At 35.7% G+C, this 27,952-nt stretch overlaps 6 protein-coding genes and 1 pseudogene across 7 annotated transcripts, besides 17 other annotated features; 3 read left to right on the plus strand and 4 right to left on the minus strand.

Annotated features, from left to right (window-relative positions):
- Positions 1-84: part of a mobile genetic element that runs on past the window's edge.
- A 121-nt stretch (positions 85-205) lies between these two features.
- On the minus strand, positions 206-415 carry TVAGG3_0208310 (protein of unknown function, DUF4106 family; the record flags this gene model as incomplete). Its single annotated transcript, XM_051226555.1, has 1 exon — positions 206-415. The coding sequence occupies one exon, from the start codon at positions 413-415 to the stop codon at positions 206-208; it is 210 nt and encodes a 69-aa protein (XP_051111541.1).
- Positions 206-415: a mobile genetic element.
- A 1,953-nt stretch (positions 416-2,368) lies between these two features.
- Positions 2,369-3,389, minus strand: TVAGG3_0208320 (annotated as a pseudogene). The gene has a single exon. A coding segment is annotated over exon 1 (1,021 nt).
- A 1,184-nt stretch (positions 3,390-4,573) lies between these two features.
- Positions 4,574-4,813: a mobile genetic element.
- Positions 4,574-4,813: a terminal%2Cinverted (terminal inverted repeat of MuDR-N3_TV transposon ID:TVAGG3_0208330).
- Positions 4,814-6,857: 2,044 nt separating this feature from the next.
- Positions 6,858-6,889: a mobile genetic element.
- Positions 6,858-6,889: a terminal%2Cinverted (terminal inverted repeat of tvBac_53III transposon ID:TVAGG3_0208340).
- Positions 6,890-7,271: 382 nt separating this feature from the next.
- Positions 7,272-7,471: a mobile genetic element.
- Positions 7,314-27,952: part of a mobile genetic element that runs on past the window's edge.
- Positions 11,967-12,034: a mobile genetic element.
- On the minus strand, positions 12,058-12,267 carry TVAGG3_0208380 (uncharacterized protein; the record flags this gene model as incomplete). Its single annotated transcript, XM_051226556.1, has 1 exon — positions 12,058-12,267. One exon carries the CDS (start codon positions 12,265-12,267, stop codon positions 12,058-12,060), a length of 210 nt encoding a protein of 69 aa, XP_051111542.1.
- Positions 12,403-12,511: a mobile genetic element.
- Positions 12,653-12,761: a mobile genetic element.
- Positions 12,903-13,011: a mobile genetic element.
- Positions 13,153-13,261: a mobile genetic element.
- Positions 13,403-13,511: a mobile genetic element.
- Positions 13,653-13,761: a mobile genetic element.
- Positions 13,903-14,011: a mobile genetic element.
- Positions 15,765-26,848: a mobile genetic element.
- Positions 16,537-19,641, plus strand: TVAGG3_0208470 (keratin-associated protein family; the record flags this gene model as incomplete). The annotated part of the gene is made up of 1 exon (XM_001320015.1): positions 16,537-19,641. One exon carries the CDS (start codon positions 16,537-16,539, stop codon positions 19,639-19,641), a length of 3,105 nt encoding a protein of 1,034 aa, XP_001320050.1.
- TVAGG3_0208480 (uncharacterized protein) lies at positions 19,876-20,319 on the plus strand (the record flags this gene model as incomplete). Its single annotated transcript, XM_051226557.1, has 1 exon — positions 19,876-20,319. One exon carries the CDS (start codon positions 19,876-19,878, stop codon positions 20,317-20,319), a length of 444 nt encoding a protein of 147 aa, XP_051111543.1.
- Positions 24,126-24,500, plus strand: TVAGG3_0208490 (uncharacterized protein; the record flags this gene model as incomplete). Its single annotated transcript, XM_051226558.1, has 1 exon — positions 24,126-24,500. One exon carries the CDS (start codon positions 24,126-24,128, stop codon positions 24,498-24,500), a length of 375 nt encoding a protein of 124 aa, XP_051111544.1.
- On the minus strand, positions 27,062-27,907 carry TVAGG3_0208500 (microtubule-associated protein family; the record flags this gene model as incomplete). The annotated part of the gene is made up of 1 exon (XM_051226559.1): positions 27,062-27,907. One exon carries the CDS (start codon positions 27,905-27,907, stop codon positions 27,062-27,064), a length of 846 nt encoding a protein of 281 aa, XP_051111545.1.

A 27,952-nucleotide genomic window follows, 5' to 3' on the forward strand; every position in this document is an offset into this window, starting at 1 on the left:
AACAGCAGTTGTATATTCGTAAGTTCCAGGAACTATTTCTGACCTTCTAATGGCATTGTCGCATTCGTTATACCATTCGGAAACATTTCCATTCATGGCATCCAAAACTGTTGGCGTTATATTCTGAGCGGCGTACATTTCATATGAGTAAAAATATAGAATAGTTGGATTTATATGTCATAATAGAACCCACGTGGACCAAGCTTTACTTTCTTCCTGACTGAGTTTTAACTCTTCTTTTTCCTTCATTGCCCTCTGCTTGAAGTTGTTGCATCTTTGCATTATGTTCATCTAGTATGTTGCAAATTTCCCATGTCCTTTTTGCCTTTTGGCTCTGGTCGCCCATCTCAGGTAACCTATATCCTAGAAAGAGTTTGTCATAGTCTGTATTTGAGTCTTCGCGTATTGTTTGCATGACTCTTTCCTGAGTTTCCGTTCAAGCTCTTCAAAACAGTGCCTGTCCATATGGAATATGCTCGTTTCCAAATATATGTTTTTGTAGCCATTCTGGTTTTCTTTCCATGTTACCAACTATATCTTTTGTGAATGGGAAAGCTTTTACCCAATCTTTCAGTCTTGCGTCGTTTATTTCTGTAGTTGGTTTTATTTTGTCAAGGAACATGTTTTTCAATACTAACATTTCATTTGGTACTGTCCATTTGAGTTTTCTTAAATATTCATCCCTTCTCGGTTCATTGTCTGCAAAGTAAGTTTTTATGACATTTTGTAAACTTTCGTTTGCAAGGTCATGTACAATAGGTTCTCTTCCTTCTCTCTCCCTAACTTTCTTTCTAAACTCTTCACCAAATATACCATCTCTATGGTTCTGTGTAGTTCTTTGAGATAAATGTTCTAGAACGTCAGGTGTTATATTTCCATCAGCCATGTTCATTTCATACTGGTCCAAAATATCTGCATCTTTCATATCTTTCAATGGCATTAAAGCGCGCTGAAAATACCAGCTATATCTCGTTCACCATTGACTTCCATTGCGTCTACAACTTCTTGGAATTTGGTTGTAAGTTTATGAACCACCTATCCGGGATTAGCTTTATGACCCCATCTCATTGTAGTTCCATCGTCTGCAGAAACAAAAGTAGGTTTGTTTCCATCTTGGTTAGGTTCTGAATGAACTTTAAACAATGTTTCATTTCTATATGTTTTCTTGAAATTTAACCTTTTATTTTCACCGAGTTCATCCGAAGATTGAACGTTAAATGCTCGTAAGTAAAAAGGGTTGTTGTATTTGTGTACATTTTCTTTCAGTCTTCCATTCTATGCTGAATATTTTCATCTGTGTTGGAGTCTTTTGTATGTCGGCAAACATTTTTCGATATTCTTCTACTATGTCAGCCGAATTTTTTTTAGACTCTTGGAAATATTCCATATTCTCCGCATACTCTTGTTGAGGGTCAAGATTTTTCGGCTGTTCCAAATCTTCATCTAGTTCTGTGAAGTTAGTTTCCAAAGGAGGACTTGTTCGTTTCCTTCAGGCTCTTCTAGCTTTGTTGCTGAACTATTTCTTCCATGTCTGGTTGTATCTGAACTTCTTCCTGTGGAGTTTCTTGTACCTCATCTGCTGGCATTTCATATATTCCGAGACCGTTTTCAACAATTTCCCTATCTACGTCATCCGCATTCATAAGCTTTTGTTCTTTCGTTCCGTCTCTATTTTTTACGCGTTTCATGACGAAAGTTGAATTGTCATTTAGCTCTGACATCAAATATCTCGGAGTAAATTCATCATGTCATTTGGATGATATGCTATTAAATCATATCCCTTAGCGAGCTTGTATTTTCCAGGTTTGAGATTATATCGTTTTGGTGCTGAGCCATAAAGCTAAATAGGTTCGGGTCAGTATTTCCATCCTTGAATCCAATAGCTTCTTTATATCTGTCACTAAAGTCAACAGTATCTGGGAAACCACACTTTCTTTAAGCATTTTTAAGAATTCTTGGTTTCCTTGTTCTCTACTTCTTTTATGTCCTTGCTTGTTGTGTTGTTGTTGTGCAGGTTTTAACTGTTGGTTGTGCTGGATTGAACTGTTGTTGTGCTGGTTTTGAACTGTTGGTTGTTGTGTTGGTTGTTGTTGTTGTGTGCAGTTTACTGTTGGTTGTTGTGTTGGTTTTGGTGCATGCCTGTGTCTGTGTCCATGTGACGATGTAAATGTTCTAGGTAGTCCTGGTGCAGGTGCTTCTCTTGGAGGGTTTGGTGGTATATAATTCCACCAGCTGGCACATATGTTCCATCTGCAGCATAATGTCCTACCTGACTTTTCGTTTTAAGAAAGCATTTACTAGGTCTGTTTTGGTCTGTTGTAACTCTTTTTCTTGACTTTTCACAACAGTTGCTCTAACGGCGTCATAGGCACTTTGAACTGCCTGTCTCGTTGCTGCATCTGTTATTTTCGTCATATTTTGTGCTACTTCTCTTAACTCTTTGTCGAAACCTTCAGACTTCAGTTTCTTTCCAGATGAGAAGTCGTTCACTAGTTTCACCTTACTATGAAGAGCTTCGAAAGCGTTCTTAAAGTCAGCATTTGTTAAAGCTTCATTTGAACTATCTTCATCCGCTTGTATTTTTGTCCTTATTGACCTATAAGCTGGGCTGCTTTAGCGTTGGCTTGGGCATCTAACCAGTCATTGTTAGCTTTTATATATTCTGAGCTTTTCATTGCCTTTTGCATGGCTGCGTCGTTATTTTTACTTTCTTGTGCTAAGTTTTCATACTGTACGGTTTGGTTTTGCAACTGTAAAAGTTTTTCTGCCTTTACATTTGCTTCAACTTCTTTTTTATACTCATCGCTATCCATATATGTCTTCAGGGCTTTTTGTTTTATTTCTTCATCTTTCAGTACTTTATATTGAGTAGTATGGTTTTTCAAATTTATGACATCTTGTTCCATTTTTGCTACTTCTGCTGCTTTTTCTGACACTTTTTTCGCATATTCCTCTGTACTTAGTTCTTTCAGTTGTTCTTCTTTCTTCTTTTTCTCTACGTTTAACTCATTGAGTTTCTTTGTGTGTCTGTCATATTCTAGTTTCTTTTCGTTTTCACTTATTTGCTTCTGTATGTCTATGTTTGACTTTTTGACATCTGTTATTTGATTTTTGAGTGAACTCAAATTCATTTGACTTTGAGGGTTATAGGCTGTTCCGTCTGCAGCTCCACCATAGCCTGCCATTTTCGCTAAAAGTGCCGCTCTTAAACCTCCACTCTGTGCACCAACAACTCGGTTTAAAAGCATAGGATTGCTTGACATTTGTTGCAACATAGTGGGGTCATTCAGCATTTGTTGTTGCAACTGTTGTTGTGGTGTCAGTTTTACTATTGGATGTTTCAATGCTCTCTTCCTCTTACGTATATTCTTACGTAGCTTACGTGGCATTTTAAGTGAAGTTAAAAAGCGGTTTTTGACAGATGTTTTATTGTGACTTCTTCGTAAAGACTTTGTTGAGATTTCTTCGTAAATGAGCGTAAATCAGACAAAAATATATTTTAGGGTAGAAGGGTATATCTACCCCGTTTTCTACCCTCTTTTCTACCCTCTTGAATTTTCATGAACTTTCTTGTCTATGTTTTGTTGAGATTTCTTCATCTAATTTCTCATGAACTTTCTTGTCTATGTTTTGTCAAGATTTCTTCGTAAAGACTTTGTTGAGATTTCTTCGTAAATGACCCTAGTAGTATATTTTTGGTGTAAATTTCATGAAAATTCACGAGGTGAAAAATTAGGTGAAAAAACAGGTGAAATCTCACCTCTTCACCTAAACATTATTTTTGGTGTAAAATTCTGAGTAAAATGACAGATGGAACACATACTTTTTCAGTAAGTACATATGGGGTAGAAAAGAGGGTAGAAAACGGGGTAGATATACCCTTCTACCCTAAAATATATTTTTGTCTGATTTACGCTCATTACGATGAAGTTTTGACAAAGTCTTTACGATGAAGTTTTGACAAAGTCTTTACGATGAAGTTTTGACAAAGTCTTTACGATGAAGTTTTGACAAAGTCTTTACGATGAAGTTTTGACAAAGTCTTTACGATGAAGTTTTGACAAAGTCTTTACGATGAAATCTTGACAAAGTCTTTACGATGAAATCTTGACAAAGTCTTTACGATGAAATCTTGACAAAGTCTTTACGATGAAATCTTGACAAAGTCTTTACGATGAAGTTTTGACAAAGTCTTTACGATGAAGTTTTGACAAAGTCTTTACGATGAAATCTTGACAAAGTCTTTACGATGAAATCTTGACAAAGTCTTTACGATGAAATTCATGAAAATTCAAGAGGGTAGAAAAGAGGGTAGAAAACGGGGTAGATATACCCTTCTACCCTAAAATATATTTTTATTGAATTCTGTATAATATTCTGAGTAATATGACAGATGTTTATATAACACTTTCTCCGGTTTATAGGACCTCTCTCATATTCTATCTTGTCATATCAAAACTCATAGTCATGTTTGTCCTCTAAGACTTCATTTATACTAAACATCTTCAGGGCTAGAAGGCACGAAGTGCCTGGAAGCCCCACTACCTTTTTTTTTTTTTTTTTTTTTTTTTTTATTCATGATTTAACCAGTTCCTTCAAATTAGGAGAGCATATTCAAATATAATCGCTCATTAAAATCAATTTTTATGTTTTTTTTAAATCGAAATTATCTCATCATAAACCATGCAAACTGACTATTTGTTCTTATCACCATGTTACCAATATCAGAATTGTCTTTACAGCCAAAATTTCGCTCGATAAAAGTCCATCCAATAGTGAGATAATTGAGCAACGAACATTTTTCCATATCACATGATCAATTTCAAGAGATTCGAGTTGACCATCAACTGTCGGAGTTCATCAATTTTTCTATTAATATCTTTTAGTTTGGAATAAAACTTTATTTCATTTTAATCTAGATAAAATTGCTTCGAAGTAATCATTTGCTGTCCGAAATCAGTAGTAGAAATGGAATTGCAAATAACTAATTCCATTAACGGCGGCGCCTGAATTTGTACCAGCTATAGTTAATGAATCCTGTTTTATTTACAAGTTTATTATTGCTAGTTTCTTTGATAAATGTAAATTCTGTTTGGCAAAATACTGTTGATAGTTAGTGAATAAAGTTCTTGGATTTTGAGGTTCTACACTTGAACCAAAAGCGTCTGAAATCAAATTTTCAATATAACAATTATCAACTGTTATATTACTATCCAAGAGATAGGTCAAAAGACGACTTCTGGTATTGTTAATAAAAGAACAACTTTGAATAACAAGGGCATTTGATTCATGGAAAATAATTCCATAACCAGATATTAAATAGCTATTATTTATAAAATTACATGAGAAAATCAACACATTATCTATAAAATGTGTCAAACCAAATGAAGAATTATCACTTGCAAAATTATTTACTGTTGTTGTATAAATAAATTTTCCTATGTAATTATCTGGGGAAACCTGAAAAATTCCAACAGGTTGTTCACGAGCTATACATGAAGAGAAATTTATTGATGAGATCTTAAAAATACCATACCATGCTTCGCAAACAGAGTATCCAATAGGATCATTTCCTACATCGAAAAGAGAACTCTCAATAATAAAGTTTAAGTGACCATCGCCAAGTATAGTTGATGAAAATTGGCCATATCCTGGGCAAGCACATTTTGTACCGCAGAACTTTCGTTGTACAACTGAACTATTACTGTTACTTACGTAAAAAATGCAATTACTAAATGAACAGCGATTATGTAGAAATAAAGTTTGGGAATTTTTTCTGATAACAATAATTTGGTCATTATAATCATAAAATTTGCATTCATATAAGTAATAGTGAGCTTCTTCTATTGATATATTGCAGTTATTGCAGTATCCAATTTTATTTCCAATAAATTCGTTCGAAAAGTAGAAATTCCATGCGTTTTCATCAATTGCAGACAATTTTATCTTTAATTTGGCAAAATAGTAAATAGTTGTTAACATTAAATTGAGACTTGAAGAAAATTCTTAATTTAATGAGATTTTTGAGTCCACAAAGAAAAAATAATTATTGAATATTAAAAATTTAAAATCGTATTTACCACTATGTGTTAATTAGATTGATATCATCAAAAGTTTCATTGAAAGTTATTTTGAATTCAAATTTTCACAAAATTGACTGTTTGACATGTCAAAAACTAGATCCGACTTTGGTTCAGAAAAAAAAATATATCTCTAATTATATAACTTATCTATTATAAATGACACCAACATGGATGTGATAATACATTTTTATTTTTGGATGATTGTTTGAAATTTCAAATCAAAAATTTATCATTTCTTTATATGAAACAGAGCATCCATACAAATTAATACTCATCTCAATCCAATTTCATATGAGTGTATGGAATAATACAACAAGATTTAAGGATAAATTATTTTAAAAAATGATTATTAAAAGAATGGCCTCAGCTATACATGTTTCTTCATAGCGAAAACATAAAATTCAGAGTAGCAAAGCTAACAAATTTGTCACTATAGAAAGAATTCTTTTTAAAAAAGATTTTTTTTTAAATTTTAGGAACAAATAATGACTCAACCATGTGGGTTTCTTCATAATCAAAATGTAAATTTTAGGGCCGTTTAGCAACCAAATTTGTCAATAAAGGAAGACTCATTTAGGGCCATTTTCTGACATTTTTTTTCAATCTCTTGTAAAGTAGATTTCACAGTCAAATAAGCCATTTTTTTTCTTTTCCCATTTAATATTTAAGATGGTTATGTAATGCTATGTCGAAATATAATATCAGATCTGCAAAAAATCAAGTTTTGTGACTCTTTTGTCAAAAATTGACAATACCAAGGAATAAAGTTCATCCTTAATGGTGCACTTACCACTTTCTGACATGCTGCAATAATATCAGCATATCTTTATTTTAATAACAAAAAAGTATAACAGTCATATAAAGTAATATGTAGTGATTTATAATAACTTTTTCCTGATCAAAAATATTAGCTTTTTACCATAGATAATTGGATATAAAGTTTAGGATCATCCTTAATGGTGCGCTTACACCCATCTAACATTAATTCAATTTTCGGACATCATGTTTGAAACGTCATTGAAAATTAACCTTAAATAATGTAATCGAATGTCACGTCATACTAGCGTAATTGAATACCACGTCAGTACAGTATACATTGTGCGTCGCCTGTAGCCTACAGCTACAGTCACCGACACAATGAAAAAAGTGACAGAAAACTGACACCATACGGGCGCGCATATGTACGCATATATGTGTAAAAATAAACGTTCATATGTAAACTAACCTTTATTCACTAGCAGGGGCTGATAAATCATAATCGTCGAGAAGTACGATAGGTGGTCCCACCTGTTTAATCTGTATGGAGAGGCAAACGTGACGTAAGAAGCATAACACTGGTTTCTCAGTATATTTAATAGACTCTGCTGTTGGCTTAACTGTAAGCTTATATGTAATAGGTGAATTAGATAACTGACCCTGTTGGAATGTATAATCAGTTTCGCAAGGGAATCCACATAGGTAATGACCTAAGTCATTTGACTCGATTCCAAATTGAGGGACTGATGTGGTTGTGATAGACCTCATGACATCATAGTTGAAGCCAACAGTATCGTTATTATTGTTAGTGGCATTTGCCTGCATCTCATAGAAGATTGGATCATTAGATGCTTGAGCCTCAGCGGGTATGTTACCATATGCTCCACAGTTCAATTGAATTTGTTCAAACAATGGATTTCATAGGTAGTGTTATAATTAGGTGTTTTCTTAAATAGTGTATAAATGTGTTCACATATAATGGAGTAAATGCTGCCGTGAATGTACAAGGAGTTCCTTCACCTTTAGCCATTGAACCATCCATAGTAATGCAGTCAATTCTTTTGATTGGAAGTTTAGAGTCTTTGCCGAATATCTTGTCACCAAATCACTATAGATGTTAGGGTCCAAAGAGAATGAGTTACAGTATTAATCATTTCAAAGAAGTTTGCATTCTCTTAGTGAACTTAATAAACTTGGTACACAAATGATATCGTACTCTTATCGGCATTCCAGTTACAGTATCAATAACTTGATACCTTCATAGATAGGAGTGAAGTGATTAGTGATTGGAATATAGCTTGTAACATTGGCTTGCATGTTCGGTAATGGTAGAATATCCTGATAACTTAATGGTGTCCAAACCATACCAGCAATACTGAACTTAACCTTAAGTTGTAAGTTACCAGCAAACGCTGGAAGGAATCTAATGTTATTAAGTATTAGGAATCTTCTTAGGTCAATCTTGATTGGTATGTGGAACTTTAATGTAGTTGCACCACTAATTGGTTTATTGAACTCAATAATCTGTCCAGAACGAACTGTATCACATCTATTGAAAACATCTTTATGTCTAGCCTTACTAAATACATCAACTTTCTTAATAGCTTCTGTTGTAGATGCAGTAGAAGTAATGTAACCTTCTTCTCTAGCATTATCTTGTGTATAAACACTTTTACCATTAGCGATTAATTGATATGATTCAACAGCATAGAATGAATCAATGTATCCCAACCAAATTGCTGGAAGATGTGCACATGATTTGCCACCAGCATATTTAGTATCAATTGCTTTAATTGCTGTAACATTTGATCCTGTAGGAGCTGTCTCAACAGCTCTTTCTTTATATACTTCACCATCATATTTAGGAACTTTTTCATCAGCTGGTTCAGTTTCTGTTGTAATTATGCACTCACCATCGACATAACCACTAATGAACGTATTATATAAGTCAATCATGTTCTCACCAGGTGGTGATATGTTAAATGTAATATAACCGTTATCAATAGTATTTGTCGGCATAGCTGGCACTTTTGTTGGGACATATCTATGGTTAGTATCTCCAATAGGAACTGCCCCATCAACTTGATCGAAATAATATCTTACTTGTCTGATGGAATCAGCAATACTGTATGTATTGAGGTTATCGTTCAACATCTTTCTCAGCTATAAAAAATTTACAATCTTCTTATTCTTGGGATTATTCGTCTTATTTGTGGCTGAGGTTTAGGAGGTTCTGGTTCAGGCTCTGGTTCATCATCGAAGTGTATTCTTTTCTCTTCCATTGATTGAACATATTCTTGATTCTCTTTAGTTTCCTTCTCACGTTCAATTGGGTCCATGTTTGGTTCATTAACTACACTGTTACGTTCTAATATCTTTGTCATCATCTCTAACAACATTTTATTAGTATATGCTTGTTCTTCTTCTTTCTTCTCATCAACTTTAGGAGCTTCTTGAACAACAGGAGCTGGGGCAGGAGCTGGTGAATTCAATGGTGCCTTTCTCTTTCTAACTTGAACTGAACCATTCTTCATATGACAAACATAATATAATGGATGTTGTATTCCTTTAGCTTCATTCAATATGATTGATTGCTTTTCACTTGGTGAAAGTTTTGACGTCATTTCTATCCTAATAAAATTTTTTACTCCTAACAAAATGACTGAGAATACTTTCGACAGAGAAGCACTCAAGAATGAACTTCGTGAAGAAATACTTAATGAACTCAAACCAAAAGAACAAACACAAGAAGAGAAACCAGCTAAACCAAAGCGTAAACTCACAGAGAAACAATTAGCTGCATTAGCAGCTGGACGCGCAAAGAATCCACGAATGATTGCAAAGAAATTGAGAGAAGAGGAAGAAGCTAAGAAAAATAATAAGTAAGTGTTTAGAACTTTAACTTACGTTCAAAAGATGACTTCGTTGAAATAGTGAAGTCCTTATTTTTGTTGAAGCATGGTTTCGAACCAATGCACAAGTCAAAGGTTATCTCATCACCTTCATAAAGAGATTTGTACAATTCCACGATGCTATATTTTTCCCCAACTTTCTCAGGGAAGAACAAACCTTTCTTCTCGTCATAATGTACTTGTATCGCATCTGGGAACATTTGGTTTGCAGTAAGTGCAATTACGTCCTGTGTGATTCCCTTCATTCGACAGTGGAAAGCAATTTCCTTGAGGTCATTGGTTAATTCGTCGAGGTAAGTCTTCTTTCCAACGAATATAGATCTTTGTGCCTTAGACATATGTCCTGCAGTAATCTCTGCAAAGTCTGAATGAAATTGACCCAGTGCTTTTCCAATGAGTTCTCTGTTATACCTTCTCTTGTATTCTTCTGCTAACTTATCTAAGTCCTTCTCATACAAGTGTAAACTATCTGTATCCTGATAGAACAACTTCAAGCCCAAATCTTCTGCTGTGAAGAATACTTCATTCATGATTCGTTTGGACATAGAAAGGATTGAAACACCTAATGGACAATAGTTAAAGTGACGAACGATAGGTTTAAATGACTTTACACATGAAAGTTCGGAATCGGGGATGAACTCTATTGTCTGTATGTCATTATAGTTCTTAATGATATAGTCAGTGAGCTTATTGTCCTTGATGAAACGAATCTTTTTGTCAATGGGCTTTAATATCGTCTTACCATAGATACTGTTCAAAAGAAGTTTGATGATCTCTTGTATCGGATTACCTTCCTTCTTATACTTAGCACGTAATTCGAAGAGCTTCTTAACTTCATTCCTTATTGTCATGTCCCTTTTTCCATCATAATAGTATCCATCAATGACTTTGCATGAGATCTCTTGGAACTTGATCAGATCTTGAAGCGTAATGTGGTCTACGAACATCTTGCAGCATGTATTGGAACTTCTGGCAACATGTAAGTCAGGGTTGATGTCAGGATTGACGACAATCAATGGGAATGCTGAGTTCTTACCGATCGACAAGATCTCGATCTGACAGTAAAATCCTGAGATGAACTTTTCCTTTGTTGGTTCAGCTTGGTCATCATCAAAGAGATGCTCCAACAAGTATTCACTGCTCTTCATCTCTTCTGTCATAACTTTTGGAATTCCTTCTAAACAGTAAAGTCTAGCAATTGCTGATGGATACAATGATACAGCATCGAAGTCAGTGATGAGTTCTCCTTCATTGTATTGCTTCTTGTTCTCAGCTAGCATGCATCTTCCTCCTTGAATACACTTGGAAATATATTCACGAGGTTTTCCTGCAAGATCAAAGAGATTACCGTTCTTCCAATATACTCTCTTCTCAAAGAGTTTGTTTGAGATAGAACTTATTGAAACATAATCATAAGCATCTATTTCAAACTCAGTCATGAGGTCATTGCGGAACTTAAGAAAGCCATCTCGTAAAATGCGTACATCTTGACCGCAATAGAATGACGAATAAACTTCCATGTCAAAGTGTTCATCATCAATCTTGCAATCTTCAATCTTCTCAATGTTCTCATTAAAAGCTTCAATATCTTTGACATGATTCATGGCATCATCGATGTTACCAACTTTAGTTGTATTAACTAACTCTTCCGTGTAGTAATTATATGGGAAAACTTCTTTTTCACCACTAGTGAGGTGAAACATTTCAGGGAATCTTTCCAACTTAGTTGAGATGATTGCATAAGAGTCTTTGAAGCAGAGAAGTTTTCCTTTGTACTTTCCTTGTATCTGCATCGTTTGTGAACCTTTGATGATTGGAGTTCCTGTAATCTCTTCTAACTGAGACATGAGAAAAGTGACATCGTACGATAAGTTGTGGAAATAAACTAAACTCTTATCTGGTAAAGCTTCGAGGAATTTTGACGCACAGTCACTTCCCCAAATTGATGTATAACCATCATCGTCATCTTCCATGAAACAAATGTTGTATGCTTTGTGAATGTTTCCATCAGTTGATGCTTCGAAGTCAGCAAAGAAAACATGTTCTCTTGGGAACTTCATGTCTTTCTTCGTCTCTGAACTCCAATCTTTCTTCATCCTTGCGCAATAACGCTCATTGTATGTGAGGTCAATCATTTCTTCAAGGTTCTCATTATACATCGTTGTGAAGTATGTGCAAAGTTCTCCTGTTCTAATTGGTTCGAAATAATTGTTAGCATGTTATATACGAAAACGATAAAAACGGTTTGACAGAAAAGTGACAACTTTACGTGTCAAAAATAGAAAAAGTGACATTTATTCGTAATATTAAAATGAATCATCATAATCTTCTTCATAAGGGTCTTCATAATCTTCTTGATATTCTTCTTCATATTTTAGTTCGTATTCTTCTTCTTCATTACTATCTTCTTCTATTTCAACCGGATTCGCCTTATTTTTTTCTTCTTCAACTTCCTCGCCTTCTTTTTCCCATTCATCTTCTTCGCTTCCTTGGAGCTCTGGCATTTCATTGGCCATAAGTGAATCTGGAAGAAAATCTTGAGAGATATTATTTCATACAATACTACTCTCACCCTCCAATTCCCAGCCAAAATGGCTAAAAATTGCCCGCAATTGTTCACATTGCGGGCAATTTTTAGCCATTTTGGCTTGGAACTAGAGCCTGCGAGGTACATGGATAGTATCAGTACCTCACAGGCTCTAGTTCTCTATATGGCGCCGAGAAATTTTGGTGAAATGTGGTCGCATTTCACCAAAATTTTTTCGGCGCCATAGGATGAATTGGAGGGTGAGAGATATTATTTCATACAATACTACTCTCACCCTCCAATTCCCAGCCAAAATGGCTAAAAATTGCCCGCAATGTGAACAATTGCGGGCAATTTTTAGCCATTTTGGCTTGGAACTAGAGCCTGCGAGGTACATGGATAGTATCAGTACCTCACAGGCTCTAGTTCTCTATATGGCGCCGAGAAATTTTGGTGAAATGTGGTCGCATTTCACCAAAATTTTTTCGGCGCCATAGGATGAATTGGAGGGTGAGAGATATTATTTCATACAATACTACTCTCACCCTCCAATTCCCAGCCAAAATGGCTAAAAATTGCCCGCAATGTGAACAATTGCGGGCAATTTTTAGCCATTTTGGCTTGGAACTAGAGCCTGCGAGGTACATGGATAGTATCAGTACCTCACAGGCTCTAGTTCTCTATATGGCGCCGAGAAATTTTGGTGAAATGTGGTCGCATTTCACCAAAATTTTTTCGGCGCCATAGGATGAATTGGAGGGTGAGAGATATTATTTCATACAATACTACTCTCACCCTCCAATTCCCAGCCAAAATGGCTAAAAATTGCCCGCAATGTGAACAATTGCGGGCAATTTTTAGCCATTTTGGCTTGGAACTAGAGCCTGCGAGGTACATGGATAGTATCAGTACCTCACAGGCTCTAGTTCTCTATATGGCGCCGAGAAATTTTGGTGAAATGTGGTCGCATTTCACCAAAATTTTTTCGGCGCCATAGGATGAATTGGAGGGTGAGAGATATTATTTCATACAATACTACTCTCACCCTCCAATTCCCAGCCAAAATGGCTAAAAATTGCCCGCAATGTGAACAATTGCGGGCAATTTTTAGCCATTTTGGCTTGGAACTAGAGCCTGCGAGGTACATGGATAGTATCAGTACCTCACAGGCTCTAGTTCTCTATATGGCGCCGAGAAATTTTGGTGAAATGTGGTCGCATTTCACCAAAATTTTTTCGGCGCCATAGGATGAATTGGAGGGTGAGAGATATTATTTCATACAATACTACTCTCACCCTCCAATTCCCAGCCAAAATGGCTAAAAATTGCCCGCAATGTGAACAATTGCGGGCAATTTTTAGCCATTTTGGCTTGGAACTAGAGCCTGCGAGGTACATGGATAGTATCAGTACCTCACAGGCTCTAGTTCTCTATATGGCGCCGAGAAATTTTGGTGAAATGTGGTCGCATTTCACCAAAATTTTTTCGGCGCCATAGGATGAATTGGAGGGTGAGAGATATTATTTCATACAATACTACTCTCACCCTCCAATTCCCAGCCAAAATGGCTAAAAATTGCCCGCAATGTGAACAATTGCGGGCAATTTTTAGCCATTTTGGCTTGGAACTAGAGCCTGCGAGGTACATGGATAGTATCAGTACCTCACAGGCTCTAGTTCTCTATATGGCGCCGAGAAATTTTGGTGAAATGTGGTCGCATTTCACCAAAATTTTTTCGGCGCCATAGGATGAATTGGAGGGTGAGAGATATTATTTCATACAATACTACTCTCACCCTCAATTTTAATTACTTAAACTCATTCTATTTTTTTGACATGTAAATGTCACTTTTACTGAGATCTGACACAATGTCAGATCTCTTTTTTTCGTATATAAGAAGCAAACAAGAGTTCAATGACTTTTGCAAGTGGTGTAACTAACTTTGAGTTAATTGCATACCTTGTTTCATATCTTCTGTTAACTAACATCTTCTTCTCTAAAGTCCAATCCTTGCACAACTTACAAACATCTTCATAGTTCTTGATGAACATTGAACTTATTGGAAGCTTTTCGTTCAACATGTAGTGGTCATACATTAATAAAAGTTCTACTGTCATCTTTGGTTCTTCATCTGGTTCATAAGTATATGAATGATTTGAATACTTCTCGTTGTATTTGATGACATGGAACCTTATTCCTGTTTCTTTGGCAATAACCTTAATCTTTGACATTGGAAAATCTTTGACACGAATGATTTCCCTCATATGATTAATTGTTGCTTCGTCAACACCAGCTTGAATACAAGCGTAGATGAAACATGAATCTTTCATCATCTTCTTTGCTGTCTCTGCATTAAGTTCGTTGAAGATCTGATACCTCTCTAAGTTAATAGGTAATTTGCATGTCCATGTCCAAAGCTGACCATTACGTGACCTGTTTCTCTTCTTTGAATGGTTTTGTTTGATGATCTTGAGTGCGATCTTTTCTTGACCTGCTGCTCTCATCGTATCTAACATAACTTGTTCTTCAGCTGTGAGTTTATATGGTGTGTACGTTCCTTTTCTCAAAGCAGAAGCATCAACATCTGAATAAGCTGTATAGTCAAAGATCTCGATCTTCCTTAACGAAGGAATACTACAAAGGAAGAAGTCATAGTTTGATTCAAGGACTTTAGATGCTAATTCTTGTACTTCTGCTATTGGAGCTTCATTAAGTAACTGATGAACTAATGATCCCATTGTATTGATGTTCAAATGACGCAAAATGTTTCTCTTCTCATCAAAGTCGTAATAGAATGTCCACTTCTGTTTGAAAAGGTCTATCTGTCCAATGAACTTTGCCATAACTCTTGGAAACATCTTGTTGAAGTAATCTTTTCCTCTTGGACTGTATTGGTCAATGTTAAACATAATGAATCTTTCTCCTGCTTTAGTTATTGGGTCTAACCATTTCTCATCAGGAAGTTTTTGACCATTAATGTTCTTAACAACGTAAAAGGCATTCTGTATTTCTTTGTATGCTAATTCGCTCTCATCAATCTTTGGTGGAGGGTCTGAGTATATTGGTTGCATCTCCATTAACGCTCTATTATGAGATCTCTGATCGTGATCTAAAGCAACTGGGGAATTTGAAGCTGGAACATTCATGATACCATTGTAGTCATCATAGAAGCTCTTAGCATTCTTGAAAATATCTGCTACACTTCCTGTACCTCCTTGATTCTTAATTGCCAGAGCTAATTTATTGGTAATGTCTTTAGCTTTCTTAGGCATTTTGATCCCAAACATATCAAGCATACCTTTCTTATCTTCTGGTGAAAGGTTATTAACTAATCCTTTTATAGCATTGAGCATGTTGGTCTTTTATAACCGATAAAAAAATATACGTTATTTTTTTTTAATCGTCATCGTAATCATAATCGTACGAAGATTCTGTATCATCATCACTGACATCATTGGTTTCTCTAACTTCTGGCTTATCTGGTTTAATCTCTATCACCATAAACATTGGTGACAATAATCGAACAGGCTGATCTTGGAAGTCAACTAAGGTAAACGTAACATTAGTTAGTTCCCATGGAAATGCATCTATCCATGGTGAGGATTCCTTACATATAAGTGGTTTACCAGATATCCAGAACTCATTGATGTTATAACATGTAGATCTGTACATGATCTTTCTTCGATCATCAACTTGGTCAATATTATTGAACCCAGAGATGACAGACATTGATGAACGAAGGTATAACTGATACCCGAAGTTGAGCATAGGTGGTTTTGGCATTTGTAGATAATAATTATGTACAATAGGTAGTTCTATTCCATATGCACCTAAAATAAGATTTGCTCTATGTGAAGCATCTTTTAAATAGACTTTATGTCCTTTGTCCTGTGACGTAAATATAAGTTGATTCGTAGCACTCAGTGAAACTGTTACATTATGTTGACCTTTTTTCTTGTTATAATAATCAAACTGTTTTGTTACAATCTCTTGTAGTTTTGATACAATAGTATCCATATCAAATGAAAGAGCTGACTTAAATGTACACACCTTTTCTTCTCCATCTTCGTCTAACTGTAAGACAAAATAATCTGTTTCGTCACAAACAATAAAGTTCGCCATAGTACTGACACTTTTTACTCTCATCTTTATCTTACTTGGATGCCCCATGTTAGGATCTGCTTGAAACTGTATTGTCCCGTAGTTATTAGGATCAGTCGATTGTAGATAATACATCATTTTTATATGTAGTAAAAGAATGAGTGTTGTTCCATATGCATATGAATGTTATAAGTCTAGCGTACTTCAATATAAAGAATATACTCTCAGAATTACTGATAATGCTTTAGTCATACATAAAGAAGGTGCTGATGAAGACATTACCATCGGTCCTGGTATATTACCTATCGAGCAACCAGATGGTACAATTGTTGAAACAGACTTAAATCAATACCTTCAAGCGTTACAGAATCGTGTGACAAAAGTAGAGAATAATTACTTAGATGCTCCATTCTTCACAACTGATAGAGATTATATGTTTTCATGTATGGCGAGTAATGGTTTGCAAGAAACTCGTGAGGTAAATATTAATGAAGCATTAGAGACTATAATATATCATGTTAAACGGTTATTATCGATTGACCATGGAGTTCATTTTGACCCAAGGTCTACACTGTTCAATATACCAATGATTGAAAACAGTCAATTAACATTTAAAGAAGATACATTGTATAATGCTTTAAACGCAGCATTTGCTTATATATTAGGTCATGAACAAGTACAAAATAGTGGTATTGCAATATACTTAGATAAAGTTATGTTAAAGAAACCATTGACATTCACAGAAGATGGTCCAAAAGCAACTGGTATTGTTGGTGATGGAACATTATTGACGAAAGAATACTTAGCAAGTCATGTCGGAGAATTTTTCTCCACTAATGATAGCATCAGTACAACACCAGAAGTTATTTTATTGAAGAAACCAATCACATTTGATGTTAAAGGAAAGACAAAAGCAACTGGTATAGCTGGCGATGGAGTTCTTCTGACTAAGGAATACTTGAAGAAAAATATCAATGACTTCGTTGAAATTGTCAAAGATAAAGAATCTGGTCTTAAGTTCAACCCTTTATCATTCATCTTTGCCATAGCAAACGCCGGTGCTACTGCAGCCTCATGGATATCACTCCAGAGTCAAATAAATGCTCTTTGGGCTTTTGTTGAAAGTCAAGAAGGTATAGATACTGTTCTTGACACTCTGGGTAATCTTGGTCCAAATCATAAAGGAGGTTTTGTGGATGGAATAAAAAATTTAGTTGAAAAGACTAAAACAAGTTTCCAGAAGATAACTCATATAGAAAGATTCAGAAATGAAGGTTATATGGAACTTGAGAGTTTTGATGTGACTGGACCTTTGGAACCAATTCCAATGCCACGTGATGCTAATGATGAAGAAGAGAAAGATCCTGGACCAAAAACAATCATTTCTACGTTAAGTACTTTGTACCCTGATTTTGTGACCTTAGTGAAAGTTGCTAATACATCAAGAAAGAACAATAATATTAATATGTCTGGTACTGATGACCTTACTGATTATCTTTATCTCATTCTTGCTGAATTAGCGAAGAAAGTTGAGGAGAACAAAAATAATGGAGGAAGAACTGCACTTAAGATTGCAGACAAAGCTGACAAAAGTTATGTTGACGAAGAGATACGTAAAGTTGCATCTAAAGAATATACTTTATCACAGTCTGTCATACTTAAGACAATCAAAGGTCCAGAGAAAGATATGTACCCAGGTGATGGTACAACAGTTAAAGTTAATGAAAGAGTTTCATTCCCATCTGGTATTGATACAAAAGAAGTATATATTAATGGTGAAAACATCAATACAACATTGTTTCCTTTGAAAAATAATGAGTTCACTGAACCTTTGACAGTTAAATCAATTCGTTCAAGAGAAGACAAACCTGTTATAATCAATAAAATAGGAGCTGATAATGACCAACCAGTTCAAATCAAGAAAATAAGAGCTGATGACATTATCTTGAACTATACTTTAGGTTCAAGTGCTCCACAAGAAGATCCAAGCACTAGCGTAAAAGATACTCTTAACAGTTTAGATAGTAAATGTACGAACATTGAAGGTCATGCCAGAAACTTCGAAGTATATGAACTACCAGCAATGTTAGATAAGAAAGCTGACAAGAACCATGTTCATTATATAAGTTCAGATGAACAGATTATAACGGACTACCACGGATATTTAACACAGGGTGAAAAAGTGAATACGAAAAATGTTAATGAAAGAAGATATAAATTCATTCGTGCTAAAGGTTATGACATACACTGTACTGTACAGTATGACACAGGTATAGCACCACAATCATTTGGTTATAACGCTGAAATTTATGCTTCATACTTCTTTGTTAACGGTGTATTAGTTGAGCCAAGATTTAGGTTGAGAGTTAAGGCAAAAATAACCGTTGAAGATGCTATTAAAAGTAAAGCTGACAAAGATGAACTTGACGCAACGAACAAAGTTTTGAAATCTCATAAACACAATATCTCCGACATAAATTCACTTCAAACTTCTTTAGACAACAAAGCAGACAAAACTTATGTTAATGAACAGATCTCAAAGATCTCTAATGCATCTGTAAACAATGGAATACCTGAAAGCATTACAGTTAGCTTTGGTAATAATGATATGGGTAAAGTTGCAATATTTATAAATTATAACATTGGTCCATCAGAAAAAGGTCCAAGTTACTATACATTGAGTCATGGTAAATCTATTGAACTTGTGTTCCACAAAAAAGATGGAACAAACTTAACTATTCATCCTGGAGATACGTTTGAGTTTTATTTGAACGATGTCACCACAGTAGATTATACTTATAGACCTTCTAACATGTTTGACATGATGTATCCAATTGGTTCTATATTTACATCAATGAGCTCAACAAGCCCGCAAACCCTTTATGGAGGTGTTTGGCAACCGATTGTTGATCAGTTTCTTTACTGTTCTAACTCATCAATGGACTTTGGTGGTTCAAAGACTATCAGAGTTGAAAACCTTCCACCACACTCCCATAGGTTCAGTGCAACAACATCTACTAATGGAGAGCATTCACATTCAATGACAAAAAGAGGTTATACAAATCTTGCAGCAGGTTCTGATAGACAAGGTATGAATAGATATGATATCACAGATGACCCTAGAGATGTTAGTACAGGTATTTTCTGCGGATCTGCAGGAAACCATACTCACACAGTAGCTGGAATCACAGATGCAACAGGAAAAGGTCAAGACTTCTTACCACCATTTATGACTGTATTCGCTTGGTTCAGAGCTGCTTAACTCAAGATCACGATCACAAACTGTTTCTCAGTATGAATGAGTAGCTCTATTTTTACATCATTACTGAAGTATTTCTTTTCTTCATCAATGACAGAAAGAATGTTTTCATCATCTTTTAAAGATCTTACCAAAGTTAGATCTTCATCAGAAAATCTCAAAGAAAGACTCATTTATGCACTAATAAAAATATAGCTAATTATTTTTTTATCTGAACTTTTTATCGGGTATATAAAGATGTCTGAACATCATATAAAGTTCTTTAAGATCCAACAGTTTGTAGATGAAGTGAAGAAGCAAAATAAAACAGCAAAGAGACTACTTATATGCTTACCACAAACATTATGTCAAGGAAAGTATGGTTATAGTGCAAGTCCGATCATGATCTTTGTCGATAAGCAGAAATACACAAATGAAGGTTTAGCTAATTTACTCAAGTTTGAAAAGATAGCTATAAACATTCCTGACCATTTCTCAGCGAGAATAAACCTTGACAAGACTAAAAGTTATTGTTTATATGTAGATCTCACGAAATCAACAAAGAGTAAAGACAAAGAATATAACCCAGTTGAACTTAAGACAATGGGTAAGAACTTACTCAAAGCTGCTATCAAACCTGTCGAAGAGATCGACATTGAGGATGAAGCAGAAGAAATAGATGTAGATCCTGAAGTGTTATAAACGATAAAGTTTATTTTTGGAGGAAGATGGTGTCAGACCATTTGATCTGGCATGCTTGTTCTAGGTAATTGCAGAAACCTGGAAAGATTGTTATTGGTCTGAGTTTCATACCTGGTCTCTCATCTCTCCATTGAAGCAAGTAAATTTACATGAAGAGTTCGTCTGGATTCTCAGGCTTTGGTACACACTGATCGAAGATCTGTATGACCTCTTCATGACCGTACTCCCTCTGGTCAGACATGAGTGTTCTGAAGAACTTTTGCATCTTCGGACCAGGTTTAGCATCTATGCAACGAGTGGGTCTCATTGACATTTTTGTCACTTTTATTTGGTCGAATGGAAGGATTCGAGTTCATGCCACTTGACAGCAAAGAAGGTGCAGAAGAGGTTGTTGTTGCTGCATTCTATGCGAGCTCACACGTTGACGCATTCCGAACTTACCAGGATGACCTCGAAAAAGAAGGTCGAAAGCTTGGAAAGATCCAAATGTTGCTTGAGTTCTTCCGTGGAAACCTTGCACAGAAGTATGAGAAGAAAGAATAAACAACTAATTATTACTGAGCTTAGCTCATAAATGTAAGTTTTTACTCTGATCAGATCTTAGATCTCGTCGGGACAAGCGGAAAGGATAAAGTCCATGAGCTGGACTTTTGTCTTAGTGAGCGGTACTGCGGTCATGAGTAGTTCGCGCTTGTTTGAGCCACTTGGAACGCGACCCTTCCAATTCCTCATAGATCTCAAGGCAGAGATCGTGAAGAACTCAAGGACAAAGAGTCTTTGAGACTTGGTAAGGAATCCCTCATCATCTCTTTCATCCTGGAGGGTCTTTGTGGATGCAGTGGACTTGATCTCGTCTTCCTCGATCGGATCATTCTCATAATCTTCATCACCCTTCTTCCTAAACGTCATCTGCTCTCTCTTGTAGTCGTTCCTGAGAGCATTGAGTCCAGCTTCAAGATCTTGTGAGTTCTTTGCAGGTTTATTGAAAGTTTTCTTTTCCTGCATTTGCTGTATAAGCTGGGTTTGCTGTTGCATCATCTGCATCATCATTGCCATCATATCTAGTGTTGGTGATGCTGGAGCTGGTGTTGTACCATCTTGGGACATTCGGTCGTCGGTTATGTCTTTACAAAAGACTGCTTTACAAAAGACAGCTTTACAAAAGACAGCTTTACAAAAGACAGCTTTACAAAAGACTGCTTTACAAAAGACAGCTTTACAAAAGACGTCTTGACAAAAGACAGCTTTACAAAAGACTGCTTTACAAAAGCATTTTCTCACAAAATTGAATACTTTTGCTTTACAAAAGACGTCTTGACAAAAGATTGCTTTACAAAAGTCTGCTTTACAAAAGACGTCTTGACAAAAGATTGCTTTACAAAAGTCTGCTTTACAAAAGATTGCTTTACAAAAGATTGCTTTACAAAAGTCTGCTTTACAAAAGACAGCTTTACAAAAGATTGCTTTACAAAAGCCATGACTGATCTTCATCCAATTTGTTTAATCGAACTTAATGAAGTAATTTCTGCATATCTCCTGCATGTATTTGGAAACGAGAGGATAAGACAACTCACCAAGGTTTCCAGACGCCAGATCCAAAGACTTGAATCAACTGCAGGAGTAATCCTAAGCTTTGAAGAAGGATTAACCAATAAGAAAGATGTCATTGACTCCAAGCGTGAAAGCCTTGCTGCTTTCTTACGCAAACACCCATGGGTCGATGTTGATCTCCAAACTCCTTACCAAGGACTCGTTGAAACCTTCACGACCTACAGACAGCTCCTTGACAGACCTGAGCAGAACCTTCTGGTCGAACGTGATGGCACATTAAGCCCTACAGACGAGTCAATCCAGAGAGAAGAAGCTCAAGAGTAAAAATCTGACATTTATACTTTACATGACATTTTTTTCATGAGTGTTCACGTTAAGATCAATGATGAAAACATGACTTCATGGGAAGATATCATTGATGACATAGAGAATGACCTTGATGAAAACATGATGGGAGCTCAAACGTCAGTTAAGGTCAAACTTGGTGAAGTTCAAGAAAAGATCTCCGAGATCAATGCAAAAATATCTGCTCTTACAGAGGTTGACGTTTATTACAGAAGCTTGGAGAGAACTTTAAGCAAACTTGAACGTCAGAACCAAAGTCTCATAGTTGTGCTCCAGAAACTCAGTCTCATGCGTAAAGCATATAATGACTACCTACATGTAAGAGACTTACCTTCTTATTCTACTCCAGATCTCGACTTTTCCGATATAAGTCCAATCCTTATTGATACAACACTTACGATAGCAGGGATGCTTCCTACATATCCAGAATATGATAACTTACCTCAGCTCTTCGAGTATCTCAAGAAAAAGTTCATGATCTTATTATGCGAGACCATGAAAAGACGTCAAAATACCAGAACAGAACGAGAACAGAGCTTACTAATAGACTTATTATATAATACTAAAGAAATAAAGGAGTTTTTATTCTAACTTTGGTATTTTTGGGAAGAACTGATCTGGATCATATTTGTCAACCACAGGTTTTGGTATCAAAAGTCTCTCTGGTTCTTGGACGGCTGGTACTGGAAATGGTTCCTTTGGTTTCCTAGCTTTTGGGAGATCTAAAAATTTTCTTGGTCTCTTTCTTTTGTGTAAGTGTTGTCCATTTTTATCGACAACGAATGTGAGCTTTCCGTCGTCAAAGATGAATGTCGTCGCTTCTTCAGTTCCCTCATCAACTATTATCTTCTTGATCTTTCTCTTCTCCATTAACAGAAAAAGTGACATATATTACTTCATTATTTTTCTGAGTGTTAGGATTAATTAAACCTCTATCTATAACATGCTTTCTCATAGGAAATTTCTCTCCATATCTTTTTGTCAATATCTCTATAAGTTCTTCTGTATAAGATTTATCACTACTGAAGTAAATAGATGGATAATTAAGGACATCAAAGGTTTCTACAGTATCTTTAAGAGTCCATTCATCTCCATACTGTATAGAATAAGTATGGAAGTATGGAGGATCACATATAAAGAAAACATTGGGAAGATCTTTATACTCATTGAAGAGTATTCTCCAATCTTTATGAACAATAGTTAAACCTTCAAGATAGTCATCTATGTTGTTTTCACCAAATAAGTTAGTATATCTGAGGTATAACACTTTCTTCATTAATGTGTCAAGATCATAGTATTTGTATGCTCCAGAATAGAGAAGACGTGAACATAATGTATCCCAGTCTATGTATGGAGCTTTACTTATAACTTCTCTGACGATCTCTTTCTGATCAGTAGGAATTTTCTCATCTGGCTTAACATTTATTCTCTCCTTAAGTTCCTTAAGTATTTCATTCGTGTCATGAATGTGTTTCAGTCTATCAACGTAGTTATCATAGTCGTTAGCTATGATCGTTGCTTTTGGGAACATAATATGCAACAGATGAGAGATATAGAGAGAACCACCAAATAGGTCAACGAAGACATAATCCCCTTTGATGTCTTTGAGTATGTCGATAAGATCTTTCCTGATCTTCGACTTATTACCTATGAAAGGTAAAGGAGGTTTGGTAAAAATCATTTATATGGTAATAAAAATAAGTGTTTACTTGAGACAATAACCTCTGTTGAGTTTGTAGAACAAGATCAGAAGTACGATCAAGTTCAAAACAACACAAATGGCTAGGATTGCGTTACCAACAATCTTTGTCTTTTCCCAGCAAGACTTCTTCTTTGGTTCATGTGCTGCTTCGACATCACTGTATGGCTCGGACATTAACTTAAAAAGTGTCATGACCACTTCATTTTTGATGAAGTCAACAGCTTATGTCCACTTCCTCCCACAAGCACTTGAGGGACAAGAGAAGGTCATCATTGACTACCTTCAAGCCACTGAGAAGCTCCAAAAGCTTCAAGATCTCCGCGAAGAGTTCAAGTCCCGCTTGAAACAGGAGAACTTACTGCAGGAGTACATGCTCATCCTTTATACACTCATTGATGGCTCCCATTTACCATCAGAGTACACTGCAGTTCTTGATGCACTCAAAGATCTTCGCGAACACCAGCCGATCGGTAAAGAAGCCTTCGAGCTCACCATTGAGCAAGCCATCTTCGCCAAGCACAATGCAAAGAAGCAGATGCTCGAAGCTCTTGACAAGATCAAAAAGTACGTCGAAAAGTACTAAAAATAATTACTTGAGTAAACGATAAGTTTTATTCATTGTTTCTCTTTTCAAGATATTCTTTCATCTTGACGTTATATTTTCCTAACTCATACAAGAACGTGTAGTATGAAACTTCAACCTCACGATGCTTTTCATACCATTTCATTATGAACATGGTAAGAATTGCTTCTTCGGGATTTGAGAAGGGATCTTCTTCACCAAATACGTTGTGATGAACTCTCATTGCTTTACCTACAGATATTGGTTCATCTTCCTCAGCAATTAGGTCAAAGAACCTTTGTAGTCTTTGGCTCATTGGAAATGTCACTTTTCGGTTAAACGATCACATACTTAAGACATAAATTATACCTACTTATTAACTCAGTATATTGTGCATTATATGCATACTTAAACTCTTGAGCAATATTGTTCTCATCAATGATTCTGATCTGAGCTATTTTTGAGAAAGGTGGTGGAATACCACAACATGTGATGTCTGGGTCCAGTAGGTCTATTTCACACTTGAACCCAGTCATTCTGTGAACAACTTCTTCCAAGTCTGGCTTAGGTAGTAAGATCTGATCTTTGCTCACTAAGTTAGAAAAGAGCTCTTTGTCTTGGTCTAGAAGTATCTTCTGGTATATACTAAGTAAATACTCTTCTACACCAATCCTCGATGAAGTCTCCACAGATCTCGATGAGGTCAGGTTGGAAGTTAATGGACTTAAAGGAGGAGGATACATTGGTGCTTCTGAGTTCGTAGTTGTTTCCTCTTTTTTTATCTCTGTTGGAGCATCACTTACTGTACCAGATGGATAGTTCTTTATCACAATGTTATTAGTTGTTCTTGAATCAACATTGCTTGTTGGTTCAATTGGAAGATTAGCTGCACCATAAAGAATTGACTTCGATCTCATTTGTTATGAGTAAAAATTGTTTTATTCTCATATAAATGACGAACATTAACCCAGAGAACAACACAGAATATACTGCAACAGGAGTTGTTTACAATGATCTAGATCAGATCGTCCAACTCAAAGCCCCAAGAGGAAGGAATTTAATAAGACAACCTCCACCAAAGATATATGTTGATGATGGTAGTAATGGGTTCAACTTAGTGTATCATTACTCATATCCTCAATATGCAAAAATTGGGTCTACCCCAAACGTGACAAACCATTATATGAACCTTTATGATGAAGCAAGGTTTCATGCACCAACGAAGAAAGAACCTGATGCATCAAGATTACATGAATTCGCAGACCATGATGGTTATAGCGATTACTCAATGCCTGTAAGACTTTAACGTTAATAAAAAAATGACTGTTGGTAAACAAGAAAAAACTTTAATACAAGAGGATTTGATGCTACCAATATATTCAACTGATATGGGAGCTTATCAATTCGATACATTTGAGAATCCTGGTGGAACACCACCATATTTTCTTTTGTTCATCAATGTAAACAGTAGAAAAGGTTATGCGTTCCCAATGAGTGAAAAGAACTCAAACAATGTTCTAAGTGCAATGCAGAAGTTCATTTCACAAGCTACAGGTGAAATGAAGCCTACAATACTTACTAGTGATGAAGACCCAGCTTATACGACACAAAATGTTCGAGATCTGTTGGTCAGTCATAACATTGAGCACATGACGACACAGAAATACAATCATAACATACTAGGTATTATTAATAGGTTCTGTAGAACTATTAGAACTATGTTACATATGAAGTTAAACCTCAAAGAAGGTGATAAAACACCACCTTTCACTGCAGATACAATGAGACAAATTATTAATGACTACAACACTGAATATCATTCAAGCACACAACAAAAGCCTGATGATTTCACAGAAAAGGATAATGAGGAATATATAAAGAAGCAAAGATTGAAAGAAGAGTATGTCAGAAAAAATAACCTTTATAACTTAAGACCTGGTCAAAAAGTTCAAGTCATAGTTGAACCAAGAACATGGGGTAAAGGTAACCAACAAAGAAGACATCTTGATCCTTCTTATTATACAGTTGATTCAGTTGATACAAGTGCATACTTGTTAAGAGCAAAAGATGGAAGTGTTGCAAGATATCCACGTTATCAGATATGGACAAAAATAGAGCATGGATTAAAGCAAGGAGAAACTTTAGATCAAGGAAGACACGGTGCTGTTAAAAGTATTGATGGTCATGAACTTGTCGGTAATGATGTAAAGTATGATGTTACGTTTGAGAACGAAAATACAGGAAAAGTGACAGGTAGAGGTATGCGTGAAGGTAATCCAAACAGGTTGTCACAAATGGAAGTACAGTATTGGAGGAAAAATATTAATGAAGGTCATGTTAAAGATATGCCTAGTTTTCTTGAGAAGTATCGTGGGTTTCGAGTTTAGCTTGTAAGTCCTTTATTTTTGTTTCATACAATGAGATCTTCCTTCTGATCTGTTCATCATTGAGAGGTTGCTTGACTTTACGGAACTGTACACGTCCGTCTTTCATTGTATGTACATAATATCCATCAGGAACCTTACCATCTTTTATATATTCAGTTAACCACTTTTGTTTAGTTGATGCTTTAATGACTTGACTCATTTCTTACTGGATAAATTTTTATGTTTTTTATCTTTTGACGATTTTTTCTTATCCTTATCTTTCTTCTTGTCCTTGTCCTTCTTTGATTTATCCTTCTTCTTGTCCTTGTCCTTCTTGGACTTCTCTGCTGCAGGTGGTGTTGGATTCTGTTTGACTTTAGCACTTGGGTCAGGACCTTGTCTTTGAGACTTAGATATAGATTGTTTAGGAGCTGCTGCTTGTTTAGTTGCTTCAGCTTGTTGTTTAGCTAATTCAGCAGCTTGTTTATCATTCTCTTCTATTTCCTTTGCACCAGTTGCGACTTCATTCTTGAACTTTTGGAGATTCTCAGCAGCATCCATTACCTTATTCGCTCCTTTAAACAATCCATAAAATTTCTGCCATGGTGATACTGAAGGTATATTTCCACCAATTGCTGGAGGAACTGATGCTTCAGGAGTTGGAGATGGTGTTTTGTCTGAATTGAGATGCTTTTCTGCTTCAAGAACTTGTGTAGTATTTTTCTCCAGGTATGCTTTTGCAACCTCCTTAACTTCTGGACGTTCATTATTTACATCCTGTCTTGGTGTTGATGTTTCAGTAGCGTTTTCCTGAGTTACATTAACAACAGGTTGCTCAACTGCTGAAACATTAGCTGCTTCAGTAATGTTATGAGTAGTTGAAACATTTCCTGATATACCTTCTCCTGTTGGAACTCTTGGAGCAATTGTTGTGATGTTCGCCATTGCAGGAGTTGGAGTAGGAGTGTCATCAATCTTTCTGTCAGCTTTCGTCGTTTGCGTTGTAGTATTTGTTGTTTCATTACCATATTTTGATCTTAGTCTGGTAAGCTCTAACTTCATATGTTCTTCAGGATATGCATACTTATTATATTCACCCTTAATATT

Source organism: Trichomonas vaginalis, chromosome IV (genome assembly GCF_026262505.1).
Source record: "Trichomonas vaginalis G3 chromosome IV, whole genome shotgun sequence".
Classification (NCBI taxonomy): Eukaryota; Parabasalia; order Trichomonadida; family Trichomonadidae; genus Trichomonas; species Trichomonas vaginalis.